This window comes from Protomyctophum bolini, assembly GCF_963924005.1.
Source record: "Protomyctophum bolini genome assembly, chromosome: 12".
Taxonomy (NCBI): domain Eukaryota; kingdom Metazoa; phylum Chordata; class Actinopteri; order Myctophiformes; family Myctophidae; genus Protomyctophum; species Protomyctophum bolini.
In genome coordinates, this window is record NC_137873.1 from 26113301 (window position 1) to 26135750 (window position 22450).

At 42.0% G+C, this 22450-nt stretch overlaps 1 protein-coding gene across 1 annotated transcript in view; it reads right to left on the reverse strand.

The window, feature by feature from the left end:
* The window catches only part of cntnap3 (contactin associated protein family member 3), a gene marked incomplete at its 5' end in the record, with an annotated part of 128090 nt that overhangs the window by 65821 nt on the left and 39819 nt on the right, over positions 1-22450 (reverse strand). The window contains 4 exons of the mRNA XM_080779341.1: positions 161-307; positions 586-767; positions 13984-14187; positions 20410-20557. Coding sequence (XP_080635467.1) covers positions 161-307; positions 586-767; positions 13984-14187; positions 20410-20557 — 681 coding nt within the window. The remainder of the gene's footprint in view (positions 1-160; positions 308-585; positions 768-13983; positions 14188-20409; positions 20558-22450) is intronic.

Here is a 22450-nt window from a genome sequence, read left to right on the forward strand (position 1 = left end):
AATACAGACAAGAGATGTGCACACAATCTTCTCTGTGAACAAATGTCCTATAATTAACTATAATGAATAATGGACATTAGTTAATTAAACTCATTCGTTCCAGTCTGGTCATTGTGTTTAGCTCTGTCTATCAGGTGAAAAGCTGTGTTAATTAACTCACCACCACAGTAACCATGTGGCTGCTGTCTTTAGCTACACGGATCACATTGAGGCCATTGTAGAGCAGGTTTTCCAGGCAGCCGTGGAAGTTCCTCTTGGAGATGCCTGGTCTCGGAGAGTTGGGGCTCTGCACAGCTCCCATGCTCAGCTAGACACAACAATACACATAATTGAAAATGGTATTTCATATATTATACATTTATCTGATTCATATCAGTGTTCTGTCTGTATGTGTCTGTCTGTATGGGTGCATGTTTGCGCCTACATGCGTGCGTGCGCTCGTGCATGCGTGAAACACATGTTTGCATGTGCACCTGAGGGAGAGATATTCCGATATCTGATGTTGCATTGCTCGATACCGAGTACCACATATGGGATATCAGTGTGTTGTGTGTGCAACTGTGCATGGTGTTTTCAGCCTCACACCTGTTGGATGTCCCAGTGAGTGAAGTGTGCTGCTGGGAGGTGGAGCTGCAGCGTGCTGTCATCCACAGTGAGGTTGAGCTGAGCACCGAGACGCTCCACCACCACATGGTGCCAGTGCTGGTCATCCAGCAGACTCCCCACGGACACTAGACCATGCTGGCTGTCAGAGGACAGACCCCTGCCTGGAATACAGACACGAGGAAGAATAGAAAGAAAGAAACAAAGAAATGGTTGAGGGAGGAGGAATGACATGTAAGAGATATGGAACAGAATGATGGGTGAGATGAGAGAAAGAGGGAATGATAGGAGGATGAGGAGCGGGAGACAAAGAGAAAGGCGGGTGTTACATTTTATTATAGACATCTTCTACTCTTATTGTTTTCTTTTGTGACTGTGATTGTCTGTGAAAGGTGCAGCCCTGCCTCCTTAACTACATGAACCCTAGCGTCCCAATTCTGGGCATAATTGCGTCTGGAAATAACGGGGCAAGCATCTCTGCTCCGCAGAGTACTCTTTTTCTGTCTCTGTCTTTCTCTTTTATGTGCTCTCTTGCTATTTCTTTCATGTACGCACGCACACACATCAGAGACACTTCAATACTAATGTGAGAGGTTCCGTGTGAAACCGTCACAAAAAGTAATAAAAACACGCAATCTGTGCAAGTTTGCAACGGCCAGTCGTTCTACAAATCAACAATACACACGCATTTGAAGATGGAGCATCAGAGACAACAGCTGTCCATGGGAGAAACCAGGAAGATAATTATAAAGACTTATACAGTACATGTACATTCATGTCCCAGTCCCAACACGTAGAACGTAGCGCTAGAGTTGTAAAGTTCTGCTGAAACCGACTCAGCGTTGTTCGAGTTAATGTCCCAATAGGCAGAGAATCATAACTCGTATCACCCCTGGTCAACATGTGCTGTTTTGCCCCTCCTTACAGTCAAATGTTTGACGTCTTCCGTCTTGGGAGTGAGAATATGTTGGTCCGACAGCAACGATAATATATGTCTATGATCTATACTGCATACTGCATAAACGGTAGGGTCTGAATGTACTGTATGAACCTATTCTATGCATGAATTAAATAATGTTGGGTAGCCACTGCATTTTAGGATTGGAATTCAAAGTTATTTGACTTTGAAAGTTTTTTCCAGGAGCAACCCCATGAACCTTCCAGTAAATCACCACAAACAAACTGGAGCAGAGCGAATCAATATCACAGCACTGGCCTCCATTCTGTCGTACTTTCACTAATGCTCGTTGACAGACCTTAATCCACAACGATTTACAGTTTGTTAAGTCTAGTCCAAACTTCCTGATATTTTCTCCTCATTTCCTGACCTTAACATGTGTCCTCTCTTATGTGGTTTCCTTAACGGAACACAGTGGGTGTAATGCAAACATCAACTCCTTATACCAGTGGTTCCCAACCTGACCACTAAGCATGGCAGCCGTTAAGTGCTCAGATGGGTGGGCCGCATGCATTTTCAGACTATTGACTATTTAAACTAATTTAGCCTACTGCCGATGATGTCTTTGACGTCTATTTAGGTTTTTATTGATTCAGTATGGTCTCGCTGATATCCACCGTCTAGCAGCGTCCCCGTCGCTAGGTAATGCTCGGCTCGCCTGTGGTCCGTCAATGAAACGATCCCCCCCCCCCTCCACTGCCATTATAACCACGATCTTAACTCAGATCTTAATCTTTCTCAGATTGAGGTGTTTGAACAGAACATCGATGTTAGTGGCTCAAGTCATTACAAAATAATCACTACCTCATAGTTACAGTATTAACGCTTCGGATGACTTATAAAAGATGGTGGGGTCTTCAAAATAAAAGTCCCCACTGCACCCGGAGGTATAGTGAAGGGACTACAGACCGAATCAATGTTGGCAGTAAATGAGTTCATGATCAATGACAATCAATCTATTGTGTTTCAGTTTGGATCAATGGAACTAACATAGTATACTTTAAGTTCCTATGTATCTGTCTCACAAGGAATGTTTTTACATTATGATTATAAATCTAATGCGATACAATTCATAGTGTTTTGCAGATTATTTGGGGGCCCACTTGAAATATCCTCACAGCCCACCAGTGTGCCCCGGCCCACGGTCATACCACATATCCTCACAGCCAACCAGTGTGCCCCGGCCCACGGTCATACCACATATCCTCACAGCCCACCAGTGTGCCCCGGCCCACGGTCATACCACATGTCCTCACAGCCCACCAGTGTGCCCCGGCCCACGGTCATACCACATATCCTCACAGTCACAGCCCACCAGTGTGCCCTGGCCCACGGTCATACCACATATCTTCACAGCCCACCAGTGTGCCCTGGCCCACGGTCACGGTCACACCACAGCTGAACAATTAAATTGCCTCACACAGTGAAAGGAGGTGAAGTGACTCTTCCCCCTCATCTCATTAGGGACTCCTGGGTATCTGCATATGGCCACAGAGGACTGAGACCAATAAAGGGGAACAGAATAGACACCATTCAAAAGAAAACGAAAATAACTGCAGCAAAAAAAAAATGAAAATGAAAAAAAGAAAAGAAAAAGACAGCAGGACATTATTAATGATAGATGAACAGCAGCACGTTCAAATGAGAGCTTCCAATTATGTTTGTGAGAGAGAGCAAGAGACGAAGCGAAAGATATTCTGCTGAGAGGAGGTTTAGAAAAGGCTAAGCACACCCGGTCATTAAAAATGTATTAGATACTGTTCAAAGGGAGACAACTTCATGTAGAGAGTCAGGTGCTGGGTGGTGTTGATAGCTAGAGTATAAAGACAGAGCGATCAATACAGTCTGAAAGACGACAATATACAGTAGGAAGACAAAGGGGGGGGGGGGGGGGGGGAGATACAGAGACAAAGATAGAGAGAGAGAGAGAGAGAGAGAGAGAGAGAGAGAGAGAGAGAGAGAGAGAGAGAGACATGAGCATGCAAGCTCCACTACCCTATGATAAATGTCTGACATTTCAACCCACTTAACTACAGTATACTGTCTGTATTTGATTACAACATAGATGAGGCCAAAATAGTGAAGTGGGATCAATTGACAAGGCTTGTCAAACTAATTTAAAAATTACTTAATGGAGATTCATTAGTATTTAGTAGAACCTTCCATTTTTCCACTTCCTCTCCTTCTGTCTCCATTTTCCTCGTTCATCCACTCACAGTGTTGCTAAAACTGGAAGATGTGCACAAGCAAAGGGGGCAAACCATGTTAATATTTATGCACAAGCAGACAATGTTTATGGGTGGTAAGCAAAAGGTCGCTGGTTTGCTCACAGCAGCAGCCAGTGTGTTTCCAGCAATAGCCATATGAAGTGATACACATAAATCACCATTAAGAGGGGAAAGGAACTGGTTGAAATAACGTGTTCCTTCCACGCGCCACGTCCAACCAGGGAAACTCCCCCCTGTCAGGTGCAAAGGAGCAACTTGGACACTTCGGCATGAAGGAAGCATGAGTTCAAGTCCGTTGCTCTCCCCATGTGCCCCATAGGGGACTAGGTTGGTGGAGGGTGTGTAGAGCCCAGGATCACATTAGATAATTGACACAGGGGTGAAAAATGGGTTACAAAATCATGGGATAAAAGTTATTAAAAAAAACCTTGCTTGTAATAAACAGGACAACAACTCCTACATTTATCCACCTTGAATGGCGTTACATTGGGTGGTGTTTGTCCCAGTCTTCTAACATGCCAGATGTTTCCCAAAGACAATATCAGCTAATCAGATTCTTCTATTGGATTATGGCTCAAGCAGTAACTCAAAATCGGATTATGAAGGAAGACAATGACAGGAATTATCAGGAAGCAGACCGATAGGAGTTTCATCAATACCAAACGTAGTCTCGCGTTGCCAGACTGTTCGCTCCCGCAATTTTCAAATGCTTCATTCGGAGATTGTGGAATAGTTGTCTGGCTACGCAAGACTATACCCAACACGACAATTACAACTGTCAACACACTCAGCCACTAAAGTCCTGGTTCTAGACATATTGGAAAGAAATGTGCATGCACGAAAGTGAGTGCTCCTCTGTGTCACAAACAGAGAGAGAGAGATAGTGTTGCATTGTTGCCTGCTAATGAGAGAGAGAGAGAGAGAGAGAGAGAGAGAGGAGGGGGGGAGGGGAGTTGCAACACTCAGTTCACACAGGTGTGATTTTTAAACTCTTCCGTAACAGTGCACTCACACCAAAGCAACAACAAGAGTGACTAGCAGTAATTTCGAGTGGTAGCTGAGGATATATTGAGTCACAGTGGTGATAAGACACCTGGCGGCAAGATTGCCACAAGATTGCCACGACTTGGTGACAAATAACTTGTTCAACCTTATGCAAATGAGCAGGGACTGACTTGTACGACCCTGAGCAATGGCCAATCAGGGCTGACGTGTATCCTCTCTGTGAAACGTCTCTGAAACGTTCCTTTCTTGCCTAAAATGTTGTCAGAAACTATGAAATCCATTACATGGTTTCTATTGTATTTCACCACCACCAGGGATCTGTACTTCTCCACAATTAATAGTGAGTTTTTCCTTTAAGAATATACAAACATACAGTATAACCCCATAAATAGCAAAGACAATGGCTGGGATATCCGTGAAGAAATTATGAGTCCCCCGGGATCCTCCATGTACAGTAATGTCTGTACAATGTATCCCTATTGTAATAAGCTTGTACTGCCTTAGTCTCTGACACAACCTAATTAAGTCAGCTACACTTACTGTATGCTTGAATCTTACTCTGAATCTACTGGGGCAGGAAACAGCAGGTCAGCGACCCCACGTTTATTTACTGGTTTGAATTCCTCCAGTGACAGGAAACGATGTGGCGGAATTACAAGTCAGTGGGCTGCAGTCTGGTTAAGTGACATTTTGATGAATGTAAGGCAAGGAGGAAATAGGATGGTTTTTGGATAGGACACATAAATCTTAATAAGCTGTTTATTCCAGCTGTTTGGATAGCCAGAGGCAGACAGAGTTGGACTAACGGTGCGTTGGTAGGAAATAATGTAGGCTGGTCGATATACAGGACTGGAGTTTAGTTTATTAAGGATCCCCATTAGTCTACAGTGGAGACTATTCTTCCTGGGGTGCAGGCAAAAATCACAGTACAAATCATAAAATGCAGTACAACATGATCAATGTTGGTGAACAAACACACAAACCTAGAGAACAACATTTATATTAACAGTAAAATTAAAAGAAAAAGGAAAAAACAGATTTGTCAGTCCGAAAATACAAAAAATAATAACAACCTAATCTAATATAATTTCCTTTCTGACTATTGCTGCCTTAAGTTTCCTTTTGAAACAATATGTAGATCTATTTCTTGTTAAGAGTCAAATGTGGGGGAGCTTACTTGATGGACTGCAAGTAAAACTAATAGCATACTGTATGACAACATAAATAAGTCAATGTCACCCCCTACTAGATAAAACATGTTCCAGCGGCTGTCCATGAAGGCATCTATATCTGCCCATGAAAGTGGCATGAAGGTGTATCAAACAAACATTTAAATATGACAGTATCTGTCCATGATTATGTCGATCTGTCCATTAAGGTATTTGTGTGCTGAATGAGATAACGAAGGTTAGACACTAAATTATGCAAAAGGCTCCATCTGATAATATCACTTAAGATTAGCTAAGATTACGAAGCTACAGATCCAAATAAAAGTCCCTGCTGCATTCAGAGGCAGTGATGGGACTACAGACTGAATCAATGTTGGCAGTAAATGAGTTCATGATCAATCTATTGTGTTCAAGTTTGGATCAAAAAAACAACAACACATATTGCCTTAAGCAACTTAAAGGGTGAATACCAAACCACTTGCCATTTTGGCAAGTTTTTTGGAGGCGCTACCCACACGTTTAGCTGCGTTGCTCATTCCACGAACGCCCGATGCTCACAAGCTATACCTCAGTTGTAAAGGTGACTAATCAACGATTAAAATGATATAAAATACCAATTGGTATTATTAAAGTGGAGAAATAATGGATCAAAGTTAAGTTTACGAACTTTTGTTGTTGAGTTTAGTATACTTTGTATCTGTATCACAATGAAGGTTTTTACATTATTTTTTAAAGATAATATGAAGTGTTGATGAAGATATATTCACTTCCAAATTCCAATGACACTCCAAAGCAGCTCCAATGACAACAACTGAATGTCATATTTGTAGTAATGAATGTATTCTTAAACTAATCTTCTTTTGTCTACGCCACGTTTCATAGTGTTGCCTCATAGAGAGAGATACATCTCCTCTGTGTCAGACCTCTAGTGTCATACAGCAGACTGGACCATATTGTGGCTCAGGGTTTAATGCACTTGTGCGACAAGCTATTGAGTATTGACCTACTGTAAATTATGTAGTCAACAGACTGCAAACCTGTGAGAGAGAGGTTGACAGAAAGACATAAATATACAGAGCATGTACAGTAATGGGTAAACAATGCCAGCTTGAAGAGGAAAATATGGTAGGAGAAAAACTGCAGCGTTTGGAATGACAACAAGTTTCAATAAGCAGCAAATGCATGGGGAGGAAAAAGAAGAGTCAGAGATGAGAGAGAAAAAAAGAGGGATGGGAGAGAGAAAATAGTATTTAGAGATAGACAGGAGAGAGGCGATACAGACGATGAGGAGAATGAAGCTGACAAAGGCAACTGGATATATTGAAAAATAAGTGAAAAAGTGAAGGGGGCCATGAAAGGCAGTAAACAGATGTCAAAAAGGGGGGTAAAAAGTAAAGGAAGCAGATAAAGATAGCAAGAGACACAGGTTGGATTGAGGCAGGATGGGAGTGATTTTCAATGTGGCTCCTTAGAAATATGAACACAGCTCCTCATCTCTGTAACAGCAATGGATGGCTCACCTCCCTGGACACTGACTCTTTTAAGGCGGGATACAATTCAATTCAATTCAAAGGGTTTTATTGGCATGAGAAAACTTGCCAAAGCAGAAAGCACAATACAACAATACAGCAATACAATCAAAACAAAAAGTATGTACATTTGAAAGTCGGAATCTTCAAATAGATCAATTGCTATGTACTAAGATCACTGGATGCAGGTATAGTGCAGGAATATACACAATGATTAGTCTTTAGGGTGGTTGTGTTCCGTTTGATATCCTTCTGTGAGATACAGTTTTTAAGGTGGGATACCACTGTGTTTCCTTAAATAGGCTACATTATTTTAACCAATATAGTTCTTCCTTTAAGGAGTTACATTATTAAGGCATGCAATGTTACTTTAAAGTCATAATGTGTATTGTTTTCAATTAAACAAGTATTTTTGTTTACAGAGCAGAGGGGAGACGGCAGACAGAGAACCTGTCGCTTTTAAGGACGTCACTGCCTTTACGAGGCAACGAGCACCGACTTTGAAGAGTGGAATTCTCAAAAATACATCCCGATCCCGACTGACATGGTTCATTCATGTCTACAGTATGTCTAGTCTATATGTCACGGGCTTACTAATATGTTCTACCTACCTCGGAGCTCCGACGGTGTGTTTTACCGTTGTCAAAAGTCGCATATCCTGACATTTTCAACTACCTAGTGAATTCCCCAGATGAGTATTAATTAATAATTAGTCTTGCAAGCCTGTTTGGATAATTTTCCAAATACATAGCATATAAAACGAAATACAGCAAATATATCTGGGTATTGAAAACCTCAAGGGATGCGACCGTGACGTATATACCGTGCGACCACTTTAACTTGAGATTTACAATGCTAGCACTTTTCACAAACTGATGGAGTATATTATAGTACATTGTGGGTTGTATATTGAGATGGCAGGTATGTGACATTGAAAAGGACAAATCAAATATATGGGACACACTACAGCCTCAGTAATGAACCAGTGAAATTAGGGTATTTTATGATGCTTCTCATAGGGATTGCATGCAGCTGCAGTACACCGTTGGAACGGACCAGAAGTGAAATTTGTAGTCCCCGTGTGTCTCTATTGCTCCTGATGTGCTGGTTGGTGCCTTGCATGGTTTCCGCCACCATCGGTGTGTGAATGTAATGCACAATCTATGTAAAGCGCCTTGGATAAAGAAGCTATATAAATGCACCAATTTCTATTTAGAGAGTGTATTATTGTGAGCGGGACAAGGGGACATACGTGGTTCAGTAGCTTACTGGCTATCAGACTGTACTCTATTCATCTTGGATATTTGCTCTACTACAGCAGAGCTAAGTCATCCAGTGAAAGGGTTGGCAGGTCTTACAGATGACACCTCTCTAAGGCAGAGAGACGTGTCTTCCCTCTACATAGGAGGGAATAGGGAATACTTAGTTTGACTCGACAGTAGGAAGAGATAGAGACCAACGTAAAGTACCTGGATAGGGAAGACTGATGCAGTGAGGGCAGTGTGAGAAAGGGACGTGGAATAGACGTAGTAGGAAAAGAGATAGATGGATGCTGCAGGGAGGAACAAAGGAAAAAAGAGAAGAGAGAGAGGGGGAGGGGGGGGGGGTAAGTGAGGTAGAGAGAAGAAAATATTAAAAGAAAGATGGATGGAGAATAGTATACTTTCAAGGAATCAAAATACAGAGACAGTCAGATAATACAGACAGACAGACAGACAGACAGACAGACAGACAGACAGACAGACAGACAGACAAGACAGACAGACGTAGGAAGAGATGGATAAAAGGATGAACGGATGCATGGCATGACGGATGGATTGATGGATGTATAGAGAGGGATAAGAGGATGAACGGATGCATGGCAGATGAAGGGATGAAAGGATGTACAGATACATGGGAGGTAGTGAAAGAGGGATATTGCTGCAGCAGCAACAGTCAGATGGCATGCATCATAAGAGCTGTACCGTATGGTGACAACGCCGCAGATTTAACCCCGTTTAACCCCACGCACGCACGCACACGCACGCACACACACACACACACCGCCGGGGAACATAGTTGGCTGCTGCCTCTGGTCTTCAGCTCATGCATCATGTTTTAGTTGTACTGGTCCAGTGTTTTCCACAGGGCCCAGACCTAACACATGTTCCAGTGAATGGGTACCATCCATCACAGCTGTAACTACAAAGAGAGCTGCAACCATCCAGGATGAGCCAAAGATCGAATCCAGTTTATTTGATGTGTGCATCAAATAACACCCCCCCCCTCACACACACACACACACACACACACACACACACACACACACACACACACACACACACACACAGGGATTAAGATATGACAACGAGAATGACACAGGAGAGATAAAGATGAGTGACTGTCAGACTTCAACAACGTCAATCATAAAGTGAAGCAGTAACTTTATTAATTTCTGTTTTTTGTATATGCTCACTAGATATGGCGACAGTGGTAAGAATGACACACAGGAGAGATAAAGATGAGAATGACTGTCAGACTTCAAGAAAGTTAATCTTAAAGTGAGGCAGTAACTTTATTTATTTATTTGTTTGTTTGTTTTGCATATGCTTACTGTTAGATCTGTGCCACCAATCAATGCGTTGTTTGATCCAGCCTGGTGTGTTGTGATTTTTAAGGTTAGGATTAGTATGCTCTAATATTCTTTCTCTCTGGATTTGTAGTATTTTACTGCATGGGGATCTTGCATGTTTGTGTGATATTGTTACGCAATATGGTTGGAATCAGTTGCTTGTCATGTTTTATGTTTAAACTGAAACTGACATAGCAACTGGGACAGGCCTCGCCTCAATGATTAGTTGAGAAAAAAGTTGAAAATATAAGAAAACATGTTCTGTAAAATCCTCAGTGTGAAATAATCATTTTTCTCTCTCTTCTGCCCTCTCTGACCCTTGCGCGGTCCATGGGGCTGAATGGCGCGTGTCAGAGAAAAGATCATTTATTGATTTACACATTGTGCAACCTACAGAACGTATCGTTGTAGAAGGCTGAGACTGCAGTTGAAAGCTTTAGTTCTAACCATTTTAAACCTTTAAAGGTTGTAAATCAATAACGGAGATGTTAAAGCTGCACCTGTTCTACCACAGATTTGAACCCACGTCTCCTATGCAAGTGCTGACATTCTTACCACTGAGCTAATAGAGCCTGCCTGCTTGCTCAGGGGAGATTTTGTTTTGGACCTTCTGGTCAAAATCTATATTAAACCAGTATAGTAACAGGATTTTGTCAAAGGTCATGTCCGACCTAGACACAGGATCTAAATGTCTCAATAGAAGAGTATGGAGACAAAATACAACTACCCCAGGTGTATTAAATATATTGTATGTTAACATACTCTACCAATGCAGATTAGACTAAATAAAATAAAACAAATCACACAAAAAATTACATAATACAGCTTTATGTGAGTCATTTTAGTTTCATGCTGGTTTGGTTGCCAGTTTGCCACTGAATGTTTGCAGGCAATTATTACTATATAGTCTTGGATAGAAGGCTGATTCACACTATGGTCCCGGATGCGCTCTCGGGACCACTTGGCGGTAGTGTGAATGATGCATACTGTTCCCGGGAACGGATTGCCCAACCGTACCCGGGATCGCAATCAATCAAGTCTCGGATACGGATTGCTGCAATGTGAAAGCCATCCATACTAAAAGGAGGAAGTGGACTATAATAATAATTAATGTATTTACTATTTTTATAATGACACTTTATTTTACCTGGGTTGTACTTCTGGTAGTTCTACTTGAATGTTGACAAAGCATGATTGATAATCCGCTAGTGTTTGAGTAGCACAGCACGAGCCGTGGGAAAAAAAAAAACAATGCGCTGTAGAATCTCGGCCAATGTGAATCATGGCCAGCAACCGTATTCGGTAACGGTTCGAATCAAACGGACTCAGTCCGTCTCAGTGTGAATCCCCTATGAAATCATGGCTCGATAGAAATACTTTAGTAACCTAATCTTTAAACTGAAAACTTCCGTCCATCCACCCATCCGTCCATCTACCCAGAAGCAGCAAGTGCATAATCTGGCAACGGCATGAGACGTGGCACTGCCGGGGGGAGGACCTGCAGCCTCCGACATGCGTTGCGTCATGCTTGCAGTTATGGTTAGGGTAAGGGTTTGGGGTAGATTGTTGGACTGATGCCATGCGTTGCGTTGTGCTTGCGGTTATGGTTAGGGTAAGGGTTTGGGGTAGAGTGCTTGCGGTTATGGTTAGGGTAAGGGTTTGGGGTAGAGTGTTAGGGTTAGGGTAAGGGTTTGGGGTAGAGTGTTAGGGTTAGGGTAAGGGTTTGGGGTAGAGTGTCGGACTGATGCCGCCGAGAAACACTACCGACTGCCGCGGGTGTTCCGCGGCAGATCCCGCTGCCGGAAAATGCACTCACTCTCTCCATCTATTGGTTAATTATATCTTAATTACCCTTGAGATAAAATATGAAAAGGTTTGAGAACCACTGTCTTAATGGGCCTTCGTGCTCCTTCAACAAATAGGAAAAACCATAGTGGGAAATTGTTACTTTTGAGTAAGTTTTCCATACTACTTTTACCCTGGGGATGGCACCCTGTGTGGGTGTGTTTGGCAACTCACTCCAACAAAAGCATAAGGTTTAACTTCTTCAAAACATAGGAAGACAGTAGGAACAAACGTTTTGGACCAATGTGTCAAAAAAACACCCCCTCACACTCTCTCTCACACACACACACACACACACACACACACACACACACACACACACACACACACACACACACACACACACACACACACACACACACACACACACAGAAGTGTGTGAGAGCGGGAGATCGTAACTATATGGAAGGATGGTTTCAATCAGGCAACAACAGCAACAGTGAGTGTTCTATTCCAAGCCATATGACCTTCTGTTCCCTTTTCCTGGATACCAAAAAAAAAGCACTTATTATGGTGAGGAGAAACTCATACTTGGAGAAAGTATCTTGAGAGCCTTTAACGCTAACCTTGTTGATGATAGCCAACGTGCTTAGCAAGTGGTTCTCAGAATGAAGTCCGGGGACCCCTCAGGGGTCCCTGAAGGGGCTTCAGGGGGTCCCCAGCAAAATTGGTTTTACTTTATAATATGGTTCACATTTTATATAGAAAATCAACACAACACAACACAAATACTGTATGGGGTCTCTGGCACAAATATTTTCAGATGGGGGTTCGTGGTCAAATACATTTGAGATCCACTGGCCTATGTTAACAGGCCAACCAGATTGATCTCTCCAGTGGTTTGTTTGAAACCCTGACAATACAAGTAAAACGGCTTCATTCTCCAGATGATTCACTGTTGAACCACTGATTCGGGGAAAACAACAGTGTACCGGTACTTGTTTGCCGATTTCAACTTTGTATGTTGTTTGGGGGTTTTTTGCTACTTTTGCAACACTAAAGTAGCAAAAATAGCCAGCATAGCGCAGCAATTTCTTTGTCATTTTCAAACAATTTAAAGTGAAAGTGGTTGCTTTGTCTGAGGGTTTTATACATATTGAACCAATGCAAATGATCAACAAGACCTTACATGTGACTAAATTATAACTACATATCCAGCCATTGCACAGGTTCTTTATTCCATTTCCTGAAATGTAATGGTTTAGGACATACAAGGTTTCCAACCTGCAGCAACGATATAGGAGATAGCAGCAATATCTATAGTCTTGTACTTTGGTAGATAGCAGCATTATCTATAGATAACAACGGTGTCTGTTGGGATCTAGCCGCTGTATACACATCGGTATCTATTAGGCTCGAACAATCGATATGGCCAGTATCTTTCTGACAGCATTGTTGTACCTTGGGAGACTGCAGCAGGGTTTACAGGTATATTGCCGAAGGGGACTTAGGGAGATATTACCAGCATGTGCTGGAATATATTACCGCTATTAGAATAGAATGTGCAAGCAAGTGCCTTTTTTATCCTGATTTAAATTCCACTTCGACTCTTTGTGTTTTTTTAGCCTTGATTCAACTGTTGGGCTTCATACAGTATGTTGATAATTAGAGATGTCCCAATACTTTATCGTATAGGAAAAGTATCGGCCCTTATTTGGTCATATTGGTTCATAGCGGTATCGGCAAATATGCCAGTCTAACCACAGATCCGACACAGGGGTGACACTATGGCAGGTAAATAAAATGTTGAGGCATGTGGAGTTGCCCAAACTGCAAGTGCACGTTTGAGTGAGGAGTCTGCTATAAACACAACACATATATCTATATAGCTAGATAGCTATAAACACTATTCCCGGTCGGTGGACTTCAAAATAAGATATTCTTTCTTTTTGTATAATTATAAATATTATTCTCTGGTATCGGTATTGGTATCGGCTAAAACTGAAAGTGTTATCGGGATCGGAAAAACGAAAAAAGTGTATCGGGACATCCCTATTGATAATGTAACATCTGTGTTGTCAGGGTTGTACAGTACCTTGTCTGATCAGCAGTAGAAGCTTTCCTTTCTCCAGTTCCAGAGTAAGGCTGTGTCCTCTCTGCCCCTCGGCATGGAGCAGTGTCCCAGAGTTCCTCAAAGTCTTAAACTTCAGAGACATCTTGTCTCTGGTGGTGGAGCTCTGAGCAGGACTCAACCTGTAGAGCAGGCTGCTGCTGCCATCAAGGTTGGCCACGTCAGAGCCTGGGACACAACACAAGAACAAAGACGTTGAAAAAGGATATTATTGAAACTATATTTTGACATAATGTGCATTTGACCTCCCACACACAGTACATGTATGAAAAGTTGCTCATCGCTGTAAGGCATGACCCTTTAAGCCTTTTGGCTTCTTGTGGTATTGTTTCCATTTATTATTACACGATGTGCTACTAAACTAAACTTATTATTATTATTATTATTATTATGAATTGATTCAGCATGAAGACTAAAGCCTTCTAAATAAATATACGCATGCCTTGATCACTGGTACACCACCCTTTGAGCTGACTTTTACTTCTCTTTTTAATATATATTTTTTATCCCCCGATTTTGTAACCCATTTTTCACCCCTGTGTCAATCATCTAATGTGATCCTGGGCTCCACACAACCTCCACCAACCTAGTCCCCATGTATGGGGGACAAGGGGAGAGCAACGGACTTGAACTCATGCTTCCTTCATGCCCGAGTGTCCTTGCTCCTTTACACCTGACAGGGGGGAGTTTCCCTGGTCTTTTACTTCTCTTAGCGGATTTTACGACCAATGTCCGTCAACGTCATGCCAAGTTCAAGTTCATGAATTCCACATGTAACGTGGCAATCCTCGTAAATGTCTTTATACGCTCACGATATGAGCGTAAACGCTGTTATGAATTTGGCCCAATGTGTTTTTCACCTGGTTGAAATCTATACGTTTGATTTATTGAAGTAATGCTAGTCTCGTTTTATTTCACATTGTAAACCATGTCTAAAGTGCTGTATATAAATGACATCTCAAAATTGTACAGTTACTGTATGTTAGCTTCTAGGCGCTTCTGAACACTCTTCTGAAAAGCAAGACCACTAACAGCCAAAATCAGGTTAGAGTGGAATTAAGAGAATCTGAGCACTAAGATGTGGTTTATAATGGAACAGAGATAGGCCCCGTTTCCCAAAAGCACCTGGCCATTGATATGTGATGTGATGTGTCAACAGGCTTCTAGATGGTTTGGGGAAATGCAGCTCTGATCCAAACAAGAACATGCGGTTTATAATGGAACTGGAGTGAGCTTAACAGTAAGATTCTGCTGGGAATGTATCCACCACAGATTTACTGTATTTCTACTGTCTACAATAATAAATCAACTCTTAAACAGCAGGTCTCTTTGTTTTGGTTCTATACCTGACACTCTGCATAAACAGCGCAAACTATGCATTTAAGTATAGGCACAACATGCCTACTACAGTAGTAGATTGTGCTGTGCATACAGTATGTAAAACAACATCTTAAAGATTGCGAGCATGAGCTGTAACAGGATGGAAGTGTAGTCATTGCTCATCTTAAACAATGGATTATTTTTCTACACAAGAGGAAATACTTCAAATGTTCATATGATATATTGAGATTTAGCATGTATGTTTTGTATTACATGCTCTAGTGTGCCTTCATCTAGTCTACAGTCAAACCAATAATGTATATCTGTGAATATATACTGTATTTATGTAGTATGTCAAATATCATGCCTGGAATATCCACTGTCTATTAATCTAGTAATGTGTACCACCATCACCCCCATTAAAAGGAACATCTGCCGATTTAACTTTTCAGGAAAAGCACAAATTCACCTCAGCCAAGAGTTTTTAATGAGCCTGGCTTTCACACACACACACACACACACACACACACACACACACACACACACACACACACACACACACACACACACACACACACACACACACACACACACACACACACACACACACACACACACACACACACACACACACACACACACACACACAGTTGAGTCAGATAACTCACGAATAGATTTAATCAATCTATTATAGAATGAGAATACAAGAGTGCATATAATATTTTATCTTAGCGTTAGGCTCTGCTACATTTTTCTCCCTGCTCGGCACAATTAAACACCATCATTAAACATTAAGAGCAGGGAGATAGATATACAATAACAACCACCCATGGGGAACAGAAATAACAGAGCCCACCGGTGGTGCTGGGGTGGCGGAGGGAGCAAACATCACATAACCAGGAACCATATGCAGAAGGAAGGCAGGAAGAAGCATGCAGTCTAGGTGAGCTTAAATACGCCGCCCAATTGGTCAGCTGACTGCCACATCATCGAATGACATGTGGGTCTTGCAAACTGAGACCCGTTCCACACAAAAAAGGCTCAGGCTGTTAACTGCACAAGTTTTGTAGCCGACATTAAAGTTTCGAGCGTCCACATTGCGGTTATGTTAATTATGCATGTGAATCAATAAAGGCTCGTCATAAACCTGCATCAGTTGTTTTGGAGGTGGAAAGCCTGGTGACGTGAGGTTAGTTTGGAAGGGGCGAGGGGAATTTGGAGTCACCGTTTCAGCAAATAGGTGGCATTCGCTGTACACACGGAGACGACAAAGTAGCGTCTCCGAAGTTTTCCACTCTGGGAGCCGGTTTTTAAAAAGAACCAGTTAAGTCCCCTAAAACGCTGTCTCCATGGGGCAGAAAGAGCAGTTCGGCTAAATACTTGTGCGGGTAACGCAGAATACGTCCTCATCTAGACAGCACCTGAATACACCCACATAGTAATGCAGCATATTAACCCCTCAAGTATAAGTATGCGCCCTTGAGCACAACATGAACCCGTTCGAGTATATCTAACTGAACTAACTCGGCAAGCTATGTATCATTTACAGTATGTCACACACACACACACACACACACACACACACACACACACACACACACACACACACACACGCACACACAAAGCCACTTCAAACCATTTGTAGTGGCTTTGTAGTACTTTCTACAGTACTGTGTAGTACTGTGTAGTACTTTCTAGCTCATGACAATACAGACTCCAGATTCTTAGCTGGTCTCCACCATCTTCATTACAGAGACTGTAGGCATGAATGAGATTAGACTACTTATAGGGCTTTCTCCTCCCTATGCATCCATACAGTTTATCCCAGAGTCAACCAACTGAAGTTATTTATCCATGAAAAACACTGGTTTACCTAGCACAATACAAATGTACAAACTAATGTGTCCTGAATCCCTGATGTGGTTTTCTGTGTCCTTGGACGTTTCTATTTTTATATTGTATATAATATGCAATGTATAAGAAAAATAAATGTCTGTGACTTTTACATGATCTGTGATATTGTTAACTGCCATCACCTATTTTAACATTACAGACAAGGCTTTTCTGTTTCAATAGACATGTGCACAGTGGCGGAGCAGGAGCAGGCAGCCGCCTCCCATGGCTACGTTTCTGCCTCCCCTAGGAGAACCGTTTATTTAAAATTATATGCCACCTATAGCCGTTACTCAAGGCGGACAGACAGTGTATCAGACAGAATAATACCTATCTATTCTCTGTGGGTCCTGCGTCGCAGCATGTCTGTCTGGAGGGGTTTGAGTCTTTTCAAAGACTCCCCCCCCCCATTCACAGTGACGACGTATAAACACGACACGTCCCGACGTCACCTCATTCTTCATTTGATTGTTGAGAAAGCAGAGCACAGACACAGCGCCGGAGAAAGAAAAAAAGTTTGTCCAGGCCAGGGTAAACTTATAGATGCGAGGACCTGTGCGGTAGCCGGTAGGGTAGGCTACCACCAAGGCACTGCTTACAGCTTCAATATAGCATATTTTTTTTAAGACTCTGTTTTGAGGCCTTTTTCCTCTCATGTAGGCTCCATTATATCTGGTGCAGTGCTTGTGGTTCATGAGTACAAAATAAAAGTGTATAGCTATACAGCTACAACATAAAGATATATTGTATTTCGGACATTCTGTAACTTTTTTCTATCAAATCTGCGCGGCTGGCCGGGTGCCTGCCTACCTCATATTGACTATGCCTTACTCATAAAGAATTCCTGGCTCCGCGCCTGCATGTGCAGAGTACAGACCATGTGGATGTGGATAGAGCAGATAACAGGATGTGACAAGGTGGATTTGAACCCATGATGTGTATGCTAGCTGAGTCACTGTAGAATTGTTTATTGCGTTTTTCAATGTAACCATGCATGGCAAGTGTTTTTCTTCTCAGCCATTAATTAACAAGCCCATTTCAGCTGTGCCTCTGCCATCTCCGATGTGCTGAGGTCTGCTGCGTGCCCTCTGTCCCAGACTCCCAGTGACTGACAGACTGAACTGCACTGCAATGTCACAAGTCAGAATATCATTTTGGATAAATGCATCTAACATTATGTAGGCCTATCAGTATCCACTGTACGTTGCTTGGTTGCCATAGAATCTATAATATTAACGTGAAAACAATAGCTGTACATAAAGGGATAAAAGGTCTCTTCATCATTTTTGGTTTATAAAAGGAAACCGCTAGTTTATTAAGACACATTGTCATTGTGGTAAAAATAAAACCGCGAGGGGAAAAAAAGGTGAGGTATGAGTGTCACTGTACAATGTGATTATTAGCAGGTGCGATGAATAACTAAACTGACTGCTAGATTGCGGCAGTATTGAATTCTCAAGTTCAAAGGAACTCACTACTGCCACCATCTGGCGGAGTCAAATGAATGACAATCAGATTAATAACAGCACCGATAATAAGTTAAAGTAATTAAACTAAACTTACAGCCGCATTCAAAATTTGCAAGAGCAAGCTGTGATAATGACATTTCTGTGTGGTAATATGAATTAAATATGAGAAATCCTCCCCTGAAGACAAAACGGACATCAAAAATGATTTGTCTGGAAAGGAAGGATCCCGCTGTTCTCTTTCTTCTATATTATTTTCATATAGTGATACAGTACATAGCGTAAATTTGTTGTCAGACTAGTGCTGTATATGTTAACTACTGTATTAACTAGTGCTGTATATTAACTACTGTAAACTAACACTATACTATGTATTAACTCTAATTATGCTAATGACGTGTATACACGTCTTTAGAATCAAAACCACGGGGTGCCTTGGACGTGTATAAGTGTCTTCATGTCCTTTTTGATTTTTTTTGGCCTTTCCTTCTTCAGCGATCCTAGACTGGTTCCGCGCATGCGCACTGCTCATACCTCTAAATCTACGGCACTCTCCATGGTTTTGATTATAACGCAGGTATGTTCTGTGGTCATTTCTGACTTCAGCAATCACCTTGTTTGGAATATTAATGCTTCTAGAGAGACATTAAACGAGGTAGCGTGAGGTACTAAGGGAAAATGATGCCTCCCGGTTTTAAGGGGTAATGGGAGGCGGGGCTTTTCAGAGTACATTACATTACATTACATTACATGTATGTATTCCCAATCCCTAACTATTGTATAATATGTGTTCAATATTGTGATTGTGAACTAGCTGTGTACTTTATGTGTTCATTCTCATAAACTCGTGTTGTCTGTATTCACCATTGTTAACTAGTACTACTGCCTGCATTCACTATTGTGTGAACCACAGTATGTGTTCACTATTGTAAACTAGTACTGGATGTATTAGCTATTCTCTCTCTCTCTCTCTCTCTGTCTGTCTGTCTCTCTCACTCACTCGCGCGCCTGTCATAATGTTTAGCGCAGTGGTCAGCAGCAGCTACACACAGCTACTCGTTCACAGTGCATCCATTTCCAATAACACCCAATTCCCACCTGGATGTGTGAATCACTTACCTTGTGCTTGCTGCTCGTTTTCAGAAGAATTAATCCAAGGTTTGTCATATTATGGTTTAGAGTAGGCATAAACTTTATCTGGTCAGTCAGTGTGTGCAGAGTGAGAAGCAGCACTGCTCTGCAGCCTCTGCTGATTAAATTGATATGACCTAGATATGTCATATGCACATCTGACTGGCAAGATAATTAGTTATTTGGCAACACCTGTGTGAAATACCAATAGTATAATTTATAAAAGGCTTTCATATAGCCTACTCTTAGGCTACATTTCGGGGTGTTAATTTCAATTAGTTATATTTAAGGCCAAAATAAACATTAATTAATTATGTTAACACAGGGCCTCGTATTTTTCCACACACACACACACACACACACACACACACACACACACACACACACACGGTTACAAAAGATGACATCACCACTAACAAAACTGAATTTAAACCATCCAAAGACAAAGATGAAAGCCCTCAGTACACACGCATACACGCACGCACGCACTCACGCACAGTATATTTAATATATCTTGCTGAAAGAGAATCAAAGTTTTCCAGTCCAATGAGGTGAACACTGCAGTGCAGAGTGGACTTACTGTAAGGACAGCCGTACGTCTCCAGTCTGAGTCCAATGCGCCCGTTGGTGTTCCAGGCCAGTGGAACCAGTCGGAGGTAACGAGCTAGTACTGGTCGCTGGAGCTTGTACTGGACCACACTGTCTGCATTACTGTTACCCGGAAAAGACTGGACATGGACAGAGATAGAAACAATGCTGCGATTAGAAACAAAAACACTGATTATGCTATTGTTGAAACGCTGCACTGAAGCAGAAAGATCTTTGATTTATGCCTTGAACATATTTCTATGCAAGGTGGAGTATGTGAATTACATTCTGCTGAATAGGGGAATAAATGTTTTCTTTGACCAATTAAACACTATACACTTGTAGTTGGCCTCCAGGGGTCTAGGCCAGAGGATACCAGCCGAGTGGAGTGGGAGCGGAGCGTGAATTAAGCGTGTAACTGTTTTTAAAATGGACCAGAGTGGCTCGAAGCCGATCTGGTTGGGGATGCGCACCACATGTTTGAGCATGCTTGGTCACAGGGACAGACACAGAGACACGTGCTGCATGTGTCTCTGTTGTTTTTTGCCTATTCATTCCAAATAGGCAATATTACACTTGAGGGTGCAATATTCCAGTTACCATCAACATGTTCCTCCATCCAGTTGAAGGTGAAGATAACATCGCCATTACATGCACAAATAAGACACAAACAAGTTACATAATGTACATACATACACAAGACACACAGAGAGATTTTTCTTGTTTAATTATACAGCTGTTCTGTGGAGAATAACATTAATTAACCTCATTGATACTAAAGCCCCAGGCCTTTAATGCATGCAGGATTGCAGGAAGAGGAGACTGATGCTAACTTATTTGTGTCCGTTTCTCTCACTCCGCTGTTCCTTTCTCCCCTCTCTCTTTTCCAAGCTCTCTTTCTCCCCTTTTTGTCTCTCCTTCTCTATACACTACAGTATAACTGCTTGCGAGCTATCCTAATTGCAGTGTTGCTTTGAAGTTGACATGAAGCTGATGCTGTTCCAAGAGCAGAGATGAAGCTTAACAATTAATTAACTAATTCATTCCACTCTGTTTATGTGACACTCCAGCAGAATCTTTTATGCAAGAGAGAACCCCGCTAGACATATGGTTGAGTGTGTGTCAGTGATGTATGTGTATGTGTGTGTGTGTGTGTGTGTGTGTGTGTGTGTGTGTGTGTGTGTGTGTGTGTGTGTGTGTGTGTGTGAATGCTTACAGTATGCCTATGCATTTGTACTTGGCAGTGTGTAAAGATTAGTGTAGGTAACATCATTATTTGGCTGAATGTTTGTACAGTGCTTGTGAATTTATTCCTGTTTTAATTTCCTCTGAAAGCTCTGCTGTCTGTTTGTAATGCAGAGTCAAAGTACGATCCTTAGCACTGCATAGTTCTGAGCAGAGGTGTCCTCAGCACTGAGAGAGGAACGTTAAGCTCTGACAAATGACTGGTTCCTAAGAAGAGGCTCTGCTTGTTAACTGGCGGAAGTCTTAAACAAAAATACCTGTCCTTGATGATTCCTACTGATTCTGATGAGAGAGAGAAACAGCCAGAGAGAGATAGTGGAGAGATAAATACAAATACACTGGGTAGGGCAAAATAAAATGAAGAGCAAGAGAATGGGAGAGAGATGCAGACAGGAAGATGGAAGGATGGAAACAGTAACTCTCAGAAGAAAAGGGAGAAAGAAGAGCAGAGGGGAATAGAAAGGAGCAGATAAGTGAAGTGAATAGAAGGGAAGAGGATAGAATGGAAGAGAGAGAGAAGATATTTCAGAGTTACAGACATCGTGGATACCCAGCCAAAACAAAGTGCCACATGCTGTGTCTTTGTCCCAGAGTCCACACAGGGGGTTTCTGGTCCAGACTGTAGAGTCAGCTGTATCATACTGTAGACTGCAGTAGCCTACAGTATACACACTCTCAGCCAGTGAGCCCATGCTCGACCACCACTACGTACTTCTCTCTCTATTCCATCAAGTGTTTGGCAGCTGTTCCGTACAGTCAGCACAGCTTCTTCTCACCACACCATTCAT